Source organism: Sinocyclocheilus anshuiensis, unplaced genomic scaffold, assembly GCF_001515605.1.
Source record: "Sinocyclocheilus anshuiensis isolate Anshui unplaced genomic scaffold, SAMN03320099.WGS_v1.1 scaffold375, whole genome shotgun sequence".
Taxonomy (NCBI): Eukaryota; Metazoa; Chordata; class Actinopteri; order Cypriniformes; family Cyprinidae; genus Sinocyclocheilus; species Sinocyclocheilus anshuiensis.
The window spans coordinates 151,633-167,628 of NW_015549594.1; the positions used below are offsets into that span (position 1 = coordinate 151,633).

General features: G+C 39.8%; 1 protein-coding gene across 1 annotated transcript in view; it reads right to left on the reverse strand.

Moving 5' to 3' along the window:
* The window catches only part of LOC107658350 (BMP/retinoic acid-inducible neural-specific protein 3-like), a 93,533-nt gene that overhangs the window by 38,373 nt on the left and 39,164 nt on the right, over positions 1–15,996 (reverse strand). Inside the window, exons 3-4 of the mRNA XM_016446852.1 lie at positions 9,489–9,679; positions 7,836–8,017 (exon numbers count right to left, since the gene is read on the reverse strand). Of these exons, the coding sequence (XP_016302338.1) occupies positions 7,836–8,017; positions 9,489–9,679 (373 nt within the window). The remainder of the gene's footprint in view (positions 1–7,835; positions 8,018–9,488; positions 9,680–15,996) is intronic.

Consider the following 15,996-nt stretch of genomic DNA (forward strand, 5'->3'; position numbering starts at 1 on the left):
TGAAAACTCCCACAGACCACAGAGTGCAGCCTATTCTTTGTCAATTGAGATGCTAGAGGAATGCATATCAAGTTTACTCATTTGTCAAAAATGCCTCTGCCTCCGCTGTGGAAGGCACAGTTGGCTGCAGACTGCAGATGCGCTCTGAAAGCAGTTTAGGAGTTCATGACATGTGACAGGATTTAAAGTGCAGATTCTGAGCTTCATTGAATTTGACAGCTGATGTTGATTGTACGGCACTGTCAGGTTGCTTGACCAGTGCCAGCTACAGTATCTAGAGGCAGCTCTTGACATAATTGGTGCAGGGTTCTGAGCTCCCACCCTTAAATACTTGTGGTCATTTACATTCTGTGCTCAGACAGAAAAATGATATAAGATTCACTCTTACAAAAAAGTACTGTAGCAGTCAATGCCATGTTAGTTATTTCAGCATTACATATATGATTGTTCCGAGCTATCACCATATGTAGGCACCATAGTATTTATATGGCACTCCAATGTACTCTTGTAAAGCAATCCAACAACTGACATTAACTATGTGTTTTTGATTTTCACTAAAAATAATTGGATCATAAGAACTGGAGTCAATTGTTTAGCAACTGTAGTAAACTGGTCAAACTGTCTGTTTTTGATTCACTAAAAAGAACTGGCCTATACAATAGGAGTCAATTGTTTGCTAATAAAGTTTATAGACTAAACTGGTTGTGCTTGTGTCATATGTTTTTGATTCACTATAAAGAAACAGCTAATAATGATTATTTGTTTGGCAGTCGTAGCAAACTGGTAATGCTGTATGTTTTTGATTCATAAAAAAAACAGTAATTTGTTTGGTAATAGTATTAAACTGGTCACATTGCATGTTTTTAATTCACTATTAAACAAAATGCTCATAATAGTCAATTGTATAGTAATTGTAGTAAACTGGGCACACTATATGTTTTTTTCTTTTCTTTTCACTAAAAAGAATCAGCTTAAAGCCATTTGTTTAATAATCATATATTAAACTGGTTACACTCTATGTTTTTGATTCACTAAAAAAAGAATCGGCTCATATGAGTCATTGGTGCACTGGACATTCTTTTTGTTTTTTATCCACTAAAAAAATCTGCTTGTCAGAGACATTCTTTTCTGGAATTGAACTGGTCGTACTGTGCCAGAGCGTAATAGTCTTTTTTTTTTTTTATTGTTTGGATTACACTGGTATCTGTGTGTGTGTGTATGCTTTTTTTTTTTTTGCAGTAGATTTGGTGTTTACTGTTGTGTAATATTTGTGCATGAAACACTATCAGAGTATTTTAGTATTGGCTCAAAGGCAGAAAGGTTAAAAGAACCAAGCGTGACTCAGTTCTGGTATTTTAACAAAAATTTGCCTCTTCTGCATGGTATCCAAAAAAAATTCTAATACTTTTTGTATGTTTTGCATTGATTCTGTGTAATGTTATAGTGTCTTTGATTTTCACTCAAGTACCCTTTGGACAAGTAGACGTCCTTACATGTTTAAAGAAGTGTCATCTTTAATGACATGTTCCTAGTCTTTTAACATGGTCTTTACAATTATATGCATCTCATGTACTTAGCCGTAGCTTTGGCGGTAACTCCGTGTCCTACACAGAGGTGACTGTTAATAGTATGTCATTATGACAAATGGTTATATTACAGAGAGGGGCGTGAGTCCTTCATGTCTAGTTGTAGATCTGGACTGAGCAGTTAACTTTATGAAATGGTGATATTGAATCTCCAAAGCAGTGTAAATGTTACCGTTGAGCCGACAGAGTCTTGTTGATCCATGAAGACCAGCTAATCTCAAGACTGTTCTTGCAGACTCTGATCACTGCTAAACCTGCCTTGGGATCTCGGGCTATTTTTGGTCTTAAGTGGTATCTGATTACACGAAGGCAAAGTGATGTCCCCCAGAAGCTGCTTCCTGGTGTGCTTTAGCTCTTCGTTTCTGAGCGGAGGGTGTAATTGATCATCCTTTATGGCATTATTGATGAGCCCGCTATAACCCATTTCTGCTGTGGTGCCCAATTCATCAGGCTGATTTGCACACAGGGTACAGGAAGAAAGCAGTCAAAGGTGGGCCCTATAGCCCCGTAACGTCTCATTAGCTCTCCCCTGACAAACACACCTGGCAGGACAGACTGCTCCCTAAAGTGATGCTAGAGGGCTCTCTGAAAGCACTTCAGAGGTGTACACCAAAACAATGTGTGTGTATGCTTTTTTTTTTTTTGCAGTAGATTTGGTGTTTACTGTTGTGTAATATTTGTGCATGAAACACTATCAGAGTATTTTAGTATTGGCTCAAAGGCAGAAAGGTTAAAAGAACCAAGCGTGACTCAGTTCTGGTATTTTAACAAAAATTTGCCTCTTCTGCATGGTATCCAAAAAAAATTCTAATACTTTTTGTATGTTTTGCATTGATTCTGTGTAATGTTATAGTGTCTTTGATTTTCACTCAAGTACCCTTTGGACAAGTAGACGTCCTTACATGTTTAAAGAAGTGTCATCTTTAATGACATGTTCCTAGTCTTTTAACATGGTCTTTACAATTATATGCATCTCATGTACTTAGCCGTAGCTTTGGCGGTAACTCCGTGTCCTACACAGAGGTGACTGTTAATAGTATGTCATTATGACAAATGGTTATATTACAGAGAGGGGCGTGAGTCCTTCATGTCTAGTTGTAGATCTGGACTGAGCAGTTAACTTTATGAAATGGTGATATTGAATCTCCAAAGCAGTGTAAATGTTACCGTTGAGCCGACAGAGTCTTGTTGATCCATGAAGACCAGCTAATCTCAAGACTGTTCTTGCAGACTCTGATCACTGCTAAACCTGCCTTGGGATCTCGGGCTATTTTTGGTCTTAAGTGGTATCTGATTACACGAAGGCAAAGTGATGTCCCCCAGAAGCTGCTTCCTGGTGTGCTTTAGCTCTTCGTTTCTGAGCGGAGGGTGTAATTGATCATCCTTTATGGCATTATTGATGAGCCCGCTATAACCCATTTCTGCTGTGGTGCCCAATTCATCAGGCTGATTTGCACACAGGGTACAGGAAGAAAGCAGTCAAAGGTGGGCCCTATAGCCCCGTAACGTCTCATTAGCTCTCCCCTGACAAACACACCTGGCAGGACAGACTGCTCCCTAAAGCGATGCTAGAGGGCTCTCTGAAAGCACTTTAGAGGTGTACACCAAAACAATTTCACTGATATGATTTGATGAGGTCTGTCTGTCACAAAGTGCCCTTTATTGTTACCATGGACACTTTTCTCATGCGCAAGCAGGATATTTTAGAATATGTTTACAAAATGGTACATCTATGCTAAATTGAATAGAGTGATGTATTTTGTAATCCCGATCCAAAGAGCTTCACATCAAGAGCATATTTGCTGCATATAAATGCAGATGACTCTCTATGTCCGTGGTCATATTGAAATGAAATCGTATGTGTTTAATTGAACATCTCAGCCGATGTTGTACAGAGAAAGCTCAGGCTAATGAAAAGCACATCGCAGCCCAAAGAGAAAGTCATTATCTTCTAACAGAGCCACCGCTCCTGTTCCTGTGCCATCTTGCTTTCATTTCACACACGTTTTTTGAGGCTGAAACTCTTCGTCATAGGAATAAATGCAGTGTGTAGAAAGATTGGCTTTGACAGAGCTTTGAAAATGGCATATTTCATTATGACTGGCCAGCATTAGTGTGACTGACAAAAGACAATCACAGTATAGTGCATCAGGAAAATTGCATGATCAGCTTTTGCAATGTTGGTGAGTGTGCTTTGGATCGATTGCGGTAAAAATGTGTTGATGTAATTAGTAGTTTATAAATACTAAGCAAAAACGTATAAACAAATTAACCAAAGATCATTTTGTCATCACTTTTTTCTTGCTTACCCTGTAAAGCAGTCTTAGGTATTAAAAAAGGTGGTACATAAATACAAAACGTATTAGAATCTTTTAGCAAGTGAGAAATATGCTTTAAGGGAATTTGCAAAAGCATCTCCTACCCCAACAGAAAGATTTCTTATATAAAACTCGAATTGTATGCATGCAGGTATCAATTTCAATGATATTTGTCTCAGTTCAGCAGCATAATTTCATGCAGAGCTCCCTCTGAAGGAATCATGATGTTGCAGTCACCAGCATTTCTACACCCACTCAGCAGCTGTAAGACCGAGAGCCACTTGACACATCATGGAAATGGCATCGCGGCCTTAATTGCTGAATATTTACCATGGCAACAAACATACATCTCAAATGCTTAGAACAGTAGAAGTTTGTACAAATCAAATTGATAAGCGGTAATCAGCATGCATAGAGAAACAGGAAAACTTTTAAAATACACAGATTTGAATTCATAGCTAAATCAAACCAACAGGTTGATTTAAAAAAAACATGCCTTCACCTACATTTTTGTGCAAAAGAAAAAAAAAACTACTTATACATACAATGCATTGCATATTCTCAATGCATTACTAGTGGCAGTGAAACACTGAAACAACTTTCATTTCGGTAACACTTTACTTAAAGGGTTAGTTCACCCCAAAATGAAAATTCTGTTATGAATTACTCACCCTCATGTCATTCCAAACCCGTAAGACCTTCGTTCATCTTCGGAACACGAATTAAGATATTTTTGATGAAATGTGAGAGCTCTCAGACCCTGCATAGACAGCAACGCAACTTTAATGTTCCCAGGTCTAGAAATGTAGTGAGGACATTGGTAAAACAGTCCATGAGACATCAGTGGCTCAACTTCAGTTTTGCGAAGCTAAGAGAATACTCGAGAATGCGCTCAAAAAGTATTCTCTTAGCTTTGCAAAACTGAAGTTGAGCCACTGATGTCACATGGACTGTTTTACCGATGTCCTTACTACGTTTCTGGACCTGGGAACATTACAGTTGCATTGCTGTCTATGCAGGGTCTGAGAGCTCTCACATTTCATCAAAAATATCTTAATTCGTGTTCCGAAGATGAACGAAGGTCTTACGAGTTTGGAACGACATGAGGGTAAGAAATTAATGACAGAATTTTCATTTTTAGGTAAACTATCCCTTTAAAGCACCCTTATGTATAATGCATTATAAAGAGTTATTATTAAAGGGTATAATGCATTATAATTATTCATAATGTGCATTGTAATACATAATAACTTGTAAATAATTATAACTGAATTTAAAATTCATAGTGTAACAATGAATTGATAAGTGTTATAATGTATTAACTGTGGTTACAGTTTGTCACACCCATTAGACTGTCTGTGTGTGCTCTCCTCCCCCACGTGCTCCATGTCCTGGTTTTCCCCCGTGTTCCTCTTTGCCCATATTTGGTCCTTCCCGTTCCTGTCCTATTAGTTCATCATTTGTTTCCAGCTGTGTTTTCCCTCATGTCATGTTCATTAGATCCAGGTGTGTCTCGTCTAATCCTTGATTAGTCCCATGATTCCGTGTCCTACGTGTGATTTCCTAGACGTCAATAAAGACTGTTGATTATGATTCTCCTGCGTTCTTCTCGTTCCTCGCTCCTTGTTCCTTGTTCCTTGCTCCTCACCGTAGGCACATCGTGACAGAATACCGAACTATAAACAGTAAGCGGCACCCCTACTCTCCGTGTTTTTGTTTCACATTTTTTGAAAGTGTTTTGGTTTTCCATTTCCATGGAGATCGCGGCACACTTCATTGCCCTAGCCCGTAGGGATCTCCCCTTCGTCGAGTATGCCTGGGAGTTCTGCAGGCTCACCGTGGCGACGGCATTGGATGACGCAACCATCAACTCGCTGTTCTGGCACGGGGACATTTACCATCGCCCCGTGGACCTCCAAGATACCACTGGACTAAGCTGGAGGGAAGGGATCCTCCGGTGTCTGGAGAGCATCCAGCCCCGATCCAGAACCAGCTCGTGCGGGCTCGCCTCGGCGATGGCTTTAGATGACGCCGCCATCAACTCTCTGTTCTGGCAGGGGGCCAATTACCATCACCCCGTGGACTTCCCAGACACCACGGGACTAAGCTGGAGGGAAGGGATCCTCTGGTGTCTGGAGAGCGACCGGCCCCGAGCCAGAACCAGCCTGCCGGCCGTTCCTCAGTCAAGTCCACTGGCCGCTCCGTTGTCAAGCCCGCCAGCCGTTCCGATGTCAAGCCCGCCGGCCGCTCCATTCACCCTTAACCAAAGGAGGAGGATGAGGAGGAAAAGACTGTTCTCAGCCCTCATCCTAGCCCCTGAGTCAGCTCCAGTGTCGGCTCCAGTACCAGAGTTTAGCCCAGTGAGGGCTCCTGTCCTCGAGTTTATCCCAGAGAGGGCTCCAGTCCCCGATTTTAGCCCAGAGAGGATTCCAGTCCCCTAGTCTAGCACAGAAATGTCTCCAGTTCCCATGTCCAGCCCAAGGAGGGCTCCAGTTCCCACGTCCAGCCCCTTCCGCCATAGCCTCCTGAACTGTCTGCTCCGCCGTGGCTCCCCGGGCTCCCTGTTCTGCCTTGGCCTCCTGAGCTGTCTGCTCCGCCATGGCCTCCTAGTCTGCCTGCTTCGCCATGGCTTCCTAGTCTGCCTGCTCCGCCATGGCTTCCTAGTCTGCCTGCTCCGCCATGGCTTCCTAGTCTGCCTGCTCCGCCATGGCTTCCTAGACTGCCTGATCCGCCATGAGTCCCGGAATGGGTACCGCTCTGGAGGCCTGCCGTCCCGTGTCTGTCCTGAGGGGCCTCCAGAGCGCCCATTCCCCCTCCCCGGTGGAATTGTTACGTGCCTTCCGGGAGGGGGGAGTAATGTCACACCCGTTAGACTGTCTGTGTGTGTTCTCCTCCCCCACGTGCTCCATGTCCTGGTTTTCCCCCATGTTCCTCTTTGCCCATATTTGGTTCTTCCCGTTCCTGTCCTATTAGTTCATCATTTGTTTCCAGCTGTGTTTTCCCTCATGTCATGTTCATTAGTTCCAGGTGTGTCTCGTCTATTCCTTAATTAGTCCCATGATTTAAGCCCTGTGTGTTTCCATGTCTAGCATGCTGTCTTGAACGTCGATCCCATGTCCTACGTGTGATTTCCTAGATGTCAATAAACACTGTTGATTATGATTCTCCTGCGTACTCGTTCCTCGCTCCTCACCATAGGCACATTGTGACACAGTTATTCAGGAGATTGTACAATGCATTATAAGGTGCATTACAAGGCATAATTAATGCATTAAAACTACTTTTATAATGCATTATACATAAAGGCTTTAAGTAAATTGTTACCTTTATTTATTTTACAGACACATTAATTACACATTACACACACAGATATAATTACAGGGGCAGATTATCAATTATTGAAAAAAAAAAATTATTTGCAGCACATAACTAGCTCCATATGTATAGCTTTTCAGATGTAGTAAACTTGCTAATTAGCTCACCTGGTACATCAGTGCACTTGCAATGTGGAGCGCTTGGGTCTAGAGTTCCAACACTCCATAAAGCAGGTCAAATACTTGTTGAAGCAAGCTAAAATGGCATGGTAAATCCGTTTTTATCTCTCATTTGCTTTTGTTAGCATTATCAGTTAGGTTTAGTATAGGTGGTACGTTATTTTCAAGAGCGATAGAGCATTAATCTGCTAGCCCCTCTCACTGGACGTTTTATTTCCAAACTGGCGTAATAAGTACAACAACCAAAATAATAAAATTCATGTTGCCAGATGCACATTCATCTGCTTTGGAGAATACTAAACATGCTCTCAGTGCCACCAACTGAACATTTTAGCAAGAAGCAGCATAATACCATTTTGCAGAAATGTGGCCACTGACACATTTTTTCCAATGAGTCTAGGTTGGATCAAAAAGGAAGAAGTCGTGTCGTCTGTTACCTTGATGGCAGATGTAGCGATCTGCAGGTGGTGGAGTCTTCGCAGGGTGCTCTCTCTGTCTGTGAAGTACGACGCCGCCAACTGGTGCAAGATTTCTAGGGAGACCACGGAGCTGTTTCCGTTGCCCTCTGACTTTTTGCTCAGCTTCTGTTTGTCCAAGAAGATTGTGAGTGACTCCTCTCCTTAGGAAAGATACATGCAGAAACCAAACCATGAGATGAAATATATGTCCGAAGACAATGTTCATCAAAATGATAGTGAGTTCTGGTTGTACTGTCAAAGTGTACTAACATATGCCTTTCAAGTTTTTCAAGGATTTGTTAAATATGAATCACAGAAGTTAAGGCAGAGAAGCAATAACGATTTTGAAGGAAGGAAAAGGGCACACACAAAAGAGAGTTTATCCCAAAGGGAGGTTGTTAAAACCACAGATTTCTTCTGAAGATCAATTTTAGATTTTTTTTTTATAGTAAATGCTATTTTTGATCTGAGTCTAAGCCTGAACTTCAGATAAATATTGTTGTCTGGGTTGAGGAGCGTCTCCTGAACCTGTATGTGTGGAGCTTGAGTGGTGTTATTCATTTCAGTCTGATTAGTATGCAAGCAATAGCACGGTCCCCCCATTTCCTTTGCTTTGAGTCGTTAATTACCAGCGTTGATTGTAGCTTTACCACTTCATTCGTCTCCCCTGTCTCTGAAGTTCTGCAGCTTCACTTCACTCATCCACCAATAAATGACATCATAATTAGTGTCGGTAACTTGCAGCATTTTGCTAGAGACACATTGAAAGGTTTGAATCCACCACTGGGACGTGCTGCCCTACTTATTATGTGGGTGCCAGAGGGAGAAGAGAAAAATACTGTCTGATAATAGCTAAACTTATGCCAAGGATGTCAGACTCAGTGTATGGATAGTAAATCTGTGCCTTTTTTATTTAATTTTGTTTCATTTTGTTTTGTTTCGTTTCGTTTTGTTATTTTTATTATTATTTTTATATTTTTAAGGCTGGAAAGACTGAAGCCTTTAATGCACTGAATTCTTAATGTATTATCATGACTTTTAATATTCCTCAGTATGTTCTTATAAATTGCTGCTATAATACATAAATACATTTAAAGAGTATAATACATTAAAACGTTATTTAAGACACAATATGAAATATATTGTGTTTTAAGATGTGACTTTTACATAGGAATTATAATACATTGCATTGCATATTACTGTGCTCACAATTTTTAATAAAAATATAATGAAGTACAACATGCCTTATATATAAATGCATTGTATATGGGCAGTTGATGAAACATTTTAAACAAAATTTTGCTCATCCTTCTATTATGCCTTTAGCTTTTATGAGCTAATATTAAGAAAGTACATGGAATAGTTGCACCTAAAAAAATAATTTGTCACACCACAGGACCATTTTAAATGAACCAGTAAAGGCAAAAAAGATGAAAAAAGGTAAAAGACTTAAAAGAAGTGATGACCAGACATAAACACTTTCTCTTTTACATTCACATATATTTTGACCTCTAATGATGATGTTGATTAAAACTACCCATATACAAGTTTTACAGAATATGTTACCAAAATCTCTTGTTAAAACTGTTTCAAATTCACCTTTAGCATAGAGCTGATGAAATATTGGCTTACCTCCCAATGTGGCTGATACCAAGAAATGAGTGCCATATTTCTTGATCAGATTTTCATGGATCTGCTGAAGGCTCGGCCTTCTCCCCAGAAGCCTGAGGTTGCGTAAAAACTCGGGCGCCAAAGGCAGCGGGGCTTTGAAGAAGTCTCTCTTCTCTGTCACCAAGCTGTTCACTTTCCAGTGACTAAACTCCCTGCGAGACAAAACAAACACATTAAGTGCTTTAATGCATGTAGCGGATTTCAGAACCCATTATGTTTCATCGGCCATTGGTAGAACAGAAAATCGCACATCTATATGTGTGCGCAAGGTACGAGAGCAAAAGAACATGCTGATATCAACAGAAAATAAGGCTAAGCATGCATAAATATTGCATGGTGCTGAATATTGATGCATCTCATTGTAACGCGGGGTGAACACGATTCGGGTCCATAAACACAATACAGCTTACATGATGCAACTTTTGACGGCTTTTGTAACTCTGACATCATTCCTACATATATATCATTCAGAACACTCTCTGTATCTACCGTATATGCATTTCATAAAACCAATAACAGTCCAAGTCACTGTTTTCCTGGGGTTCTGTACATAGAACAAAGCTTATGCTTCTGCGAAGACACTACCCAAAAGAATTGCCTATTGGGCTTAGTACGGTTTGTGAGAATCTCTAAGAGTTAATTAACGAAAGCAGTGGCTGTCTGACCATAAGCTAATGATGATAGATGGTCTTAATTAAAGGGCTTTAGCACCAACTGATAGCACCTGGAACTCTGCTGGGGAGTGGGACACTATCACCCAAAACGCTCGACTTTTTAATACTCCCTGACTAGGGGGCCACCGCACCTGGGTATCATTGCATAGGCTCATCGTAATTTAACTACTTGTATTCGTTGTTTGTAACATTCCTTGTCAGCCAATAGTAAATGGTAACTTTAGTCTTTTCTGCTGGTTTCTGCATCGAGTTTTAACTTGCAGGCTGCATCTGTACAGCTCACACACACACACACACACACACACAGACACACACACACACACGCCCGAAAGAGAGAACTGCTGATCTGCAACTCCTAACTCTGCTGGATTGAAACTGGGTCTTCTGGCCTGTTTGTATGAGCCTGCCAATCAAGTGGAGGATGGCAGGTGCGCTCTATGTCTTCACCTCTCAAACTTTTCACTCATTAAAACAGACACAAGCTTTTATCGGCTGCATATAATGAAGGCTCTGTCCTCTGCTCAATAGTGGACTGAATAGCAAAGTCATTGTTACTACTTTAGAATTCCTCGTGGATGGTGGTTAGTGCTATGCAGAGTTTGGTGAATGAAGGAGGGGAAATCTGAATAGCAATTAGAGTCTTTCTTTTCCCTTGTGAACCTGTGCTGGCGGTACATTCTGCAGCCGTGTTTGTGCTCAGCACAATAATAGGTGCCTCACAACACTTCCTCACTAATTTGAGACAGTTAAACATTTCCTCCAGGAGAACCTTAAATTAAATTATTTTCTAGAACAAAATATATATTACTTGTCAAGTAGCCATTAATGTGCTGTTTTAAAGTCGTTTTTTTTTTTTCTCCTTTTTGCTATAAATTGAGCAATGATGTTAATGGGTTGAAGTATTGTGTTGTGCACCGATAGCTTTTTATTTTCAGAGTCAAGTAGCAGATGCTCTGATTTTACATTGAAATTAGCTTGAATCTTGATTACTTACCAGGAGCACCGTGCTAAATGCTCTAATTAGATTTTTTTCTAGTTTGGTGCCTTTAGGTTTTCCAATTTTAATAGAAAATACAAATTCCTGAAACTCCAGCTGATGAAATTTTGAGAAAGACTTTTTTTAGATATATTTAAATGTCATAAGAACACATTGAAAGTTGCTGTGTGATGACAGTTGTGAAGATTTGTTTTTGGGAATGGTGGTTTAAGAGAGGGAGCTAAAGATGGGTGGAAGTGATAGTTCCAAACAGATCTCATGTGTAACTAATTTTGTTTTGGCAAATTGGTGGCAAATTCATATGAATTAGCTTGAAAAAAGCAAACATGAAGGTCCAGCCCTGAACCTAACCCTCAGTGGGGCTTAAGCAGATCAAACAAAAATGAACGAATGAGATGACAAATTTCAAACACCAAAATTTATGAATTGCCATGAGAGTATATTGGGTGGTTATTATTATTAAAATAATTTCATAATTTGTGTTCATTCTCATCTTTTTTTTTCCCTTGTGGAAGATGAAGTCTGTTTTGAGAATATCATAATGATTATTTTCCATATAATGAAAGTGAACAATTCTTGGGACTGTCTAGCTCCATAAAAAATGGAGGAAAACAAAATCATAATTTAACTACTTACATGGCTCTTGCTTTATATTCAAACTCATTTGAAGCTTTTTGTGAGGAACAGGCTGACATTTTAGTTGTTATTCACTGATGATCCTCCATTGGGATCAAATGATTGATTCAGTTTCTAAATAACTGATTAGCTCATGAATCAGCCTATTTCTTATGAACAAGCCAGTGAGAATGGATGCCAAGATTTTCAGTGAATAACGGCTTAAAATTCTCTCATAAAGCTATCTAATGACTGCAGAAGACTTGGAATATAGAGCAGTATGGATAACTTTTATGATAGTTTTATGGTGTCTTCGAAATATTGGAGATATATAGCCCTAGTCCTCATTCACTTTCATTATATGCAAAGAATTGCCAGGATATTCAACAAAAGATTAATCTTTTGCTCCATGGGACAAAGAAAGTCATATGGGTTTAGAACAACATTGGTGAGTTAATGACAGAATTTGTATTTCTAGGTTAATTACACTCTGAAAAGGTTCCAAAAGGGTGTTTTTGGGTTCCTCACAGAACATTTCAGTGATTTTTTTCAGTGAACAAATCAATTTTGCTTGGTTGGAACAGCAGCTATGCTAATTATGTCTCTATTTGTTTCTCTGTTTTTGGTAACTAGGATTTACACAAGCTTCAGTCTGGATCCAGAACACCTGAGAAGAGATGATGCCAACCCCTCAGAGGACCTCAGATGATGCCAACCCTGAAACAACGTATAGAACTACCACATTTTGCTAAGTTTGATTGCATCATATAATAATTGCTGTTAATAGTGTTCATCGTCTGTTTGATTATGTCTTTAATTTATTTTTCCGTACATTTCTGCCATATGTACATTAACTGACAGTCACCACTGATAAGCTACCACTAAATATTGTAGAAACTTAATTTGCTGTAAAGTTGCTTTGCAACGATTTGTATCGTGAAAAGCGCTATACAAATAAACTTGAATTTAATTTAATTTAATTACATTTTTAAGGCTGTATCCCTTCAAGATGTGTGTACTTCTTTGCCTGCAGGGCTGGACATTCAATTCCATGGACATCATGTTCACTCTAATGACCTTCACACTTTACCTCAGTATGAAATCAGATCAGAACTGGCATGAATTTGATTGGAGTGACAGACTATCAGGCTCTCAGAGATTCTGAGAAATATTTGTTCCCAGAGCATCTGGACTTTTGTATCTATAAAATAAAATAGGAAGTTCTTGTCAACTAAAGTACTGTAAGTATGATATATTGCCTCCCTTCTAAACTGCAGACGCTGAGACATTTAATAAACCCTTTACAGAAATGTCCAGTGTTTTACTCTTGTTCACTTCCTCTTAAATTGCATTACAGCTTTAGATATTTTCCTGTTTTCTGTTTTCACTCCACTGTTAAAAATGTTTTGTCAGGTAATCTAAAATACGCTTCATGCGGTAACAACTTAAGTTTTATTTATTGACTAAATTAACCTGACTATATTAATTACACAAGTGAAAGTAATTTATGGTCAGGTTGTCAGACTCTGTTCCATGTTTTGTGTGTGTCCTGCTCCCCATGTGCCTTCCCATGCCCTTATTTGGTTAGTTTCCTGTTCCTGTCCTGATTAGTTTATTTCATTTGTCCCAGGTGTTTCCCTTGGTTTTATTGCTCCCAGGTGTGTCTCGTCATCCCCTCCTCCTGTGTGTGTGTGTATAAAATGTGTTCCCAGTCCCAAGTTCTCAGTCCGCTGTTGTACGTCTTTGTGGAACGTCTTCCTGTGTTTGTCTCCCTTGGTTCCTTGGTGCAAATAAAGTCTTGTCAACATATGCTCCAGCGTCTCCTCGTCCCTCGTGTGTGCAATGTGACACAGGTCAGGTAGAAATAATTGCTTGAGGTAACAACAGCACATTTTCACATTTGTGACCCTGGACCACAAAACCAGTCATAAGGGTAAATTTTTCGAAATTGAGATTTATACATAATCTGAAAGCTGAATAAATAAGCTTTCCATTGATGTATGGTTTGTTAGGATAGGACAATATTTGGCCGAGATACAACTATTTGAAAGTCTGGAATCTGAGGGTGCAAAAAAATCAAAATATTGAAAAAATCGCCTTTAAAGTTGTCCAAATGAAGTGAACTAATCAAAAATTAAGTTTTAATATATTTACAGTAGGACATTTACAAAATATCTTCATGGAACATGATCTTTACTTAATATCCAATTGATTTTTGGCATAAAAGTAAAATCAATAATTTTGACCCATACAATGTATTTTTGGCTATTGCTACAAATATACCCCAGCGACTTAAGACTGCTTTTGTGCTCCAGGGTCACATATATTATGTAAACAAAATCTTTTATTTTGGATGCGATTAATCGTTGCCCAGTACAAAAAAAATAAAAAATAAAAAATAAAAAGAAAGTATCGGTATCGTACTTGTTCAGTGCAGCCCTACTTGCAGTGCAGGCTAAAGAATCATAAGACTCACAAGGAAATAGCTTACTTCCTAGTTGCAAAATAAGGTGGATACACTATGGATGATATGCATGAAATAAGCAGAAGAAATGCTTGAGTAATGATGTTGTGCTGATACCTGAGTTTGGTGGGCTGTCGTATGTACGGGTTTTCCTCTGCTCCGCTGATGCCCCTGACCCCTGCGCTTTCCTCTGAGAGAAGACAGTCACAAATCACACCCAGATCAACACAGCTCACTCAAGAGCAGCAGGTAAATGAGGATGAATACCTTGCAGCTCCTCCATGTCCCATGAGTGCGGTGCATGAGGGTGGAGCGGTGTGGACACCAGATGAGCAGACAGGGAGAAGTCACAGGTGTGGTTGGGACACGGGCCTACAGAGACGTTACGTGCTGCCCACAGGGTACTCTCATCCGTGATGGACTCTGCGCTGACTGGAGTGTCCTAATAAAGACACACAACGTCAACAGACTTGCTTGATTACTGGCCTCTATGACTCTACAGCTGCGAACAGTGCTTACATTGGCTTTGGACACTGGGACTTCCATCAGCGCTCGGCTCTGTGGTGGTTTGCTTCGGTACTGGCCAGAACTGAAGGACAGATGGAGAGAACACGGTCAGAGGTCACTTACAGAAACCATTCACATTACTGGATGAACGAAGGCCTCGTGTCTCACCCTCCGTTCTCCTGCTCATCTCTGTCCTGATATATCATGAATGGAGTTGCGCTGGGAGCTTTAACACATGAGGGGGCGCTGCCTGAACAACACAGGACGACAATCAGAGCACATTCTAACCAGCAGCACGCCGTTGCTTCAAAAGCCAAGTGAAGAGACAAAAATAACACAACTGGGCTGTCACTATCAATTTGAAGAGGTGCTTCACCACTGCTTCAATATATATATATCCTTTCAAATGGTTTCTGCGATTATTCTTCGAAATATTAAATGATTTGACAGCTTAGGTCACAAAGGTCATTAGGGCCTCTCATCTACATGACCAATTTACAATTAAAGCATTTAGTTTATTTTTCATCTTTAAGCATTAGAAAATAATGAAGAGTGTTGTCTGAAACCTATAGCTGAGAAAAAGTACTTTGGAGCAGCAGAGTTTCATTCCGCTTCGGTCTTGTTTGCCGTTTGTGGTCCTTAAGACTGGTTTTGTGGTCCAGGGTCACATTATTCAGTGTGGAATCTGGAACCAAATTGAAGATTTATAATTACAGCCCATAGACTTTATGGCAACTATACTTTAATATTGTCTTAAAGTACAGTAGGTGCATTGTGCATTTATACTTGGTGATGAATCATTGACGTAAAACAAATCAGAAACAGGTTTTACACAACTATGTCCAAAGCCTGCCTCAACAATTTTTGTGTTCTGAAAATAAACCTGAAATGAAAAGATGCCACGTTTTCAACAGATGGTGAATGAATCACTCTAAACAGTTTGTTCACCTATCCAGCTAAAAGCTTAAAATGTCACAATCTGTCTGAATGTCCCATTCTGTCTTTGCTCTCTTTTTTATTTTTCTCTTTAAACCCTCTGTTTCATGCAAAACTTAAAAGGCTTCTGTTTAGTGAACTAAAACATTGGCACATGCTGCTTTTTTTGAGGGCATCATCTAGAAAATAAGATTAGGAAACCCTCCCACCAGGGGCTGCATTGTATTATGAAAGCAGCTTTAACTATAGATTTTTAAAGAAGGATTAGTTGCCAAA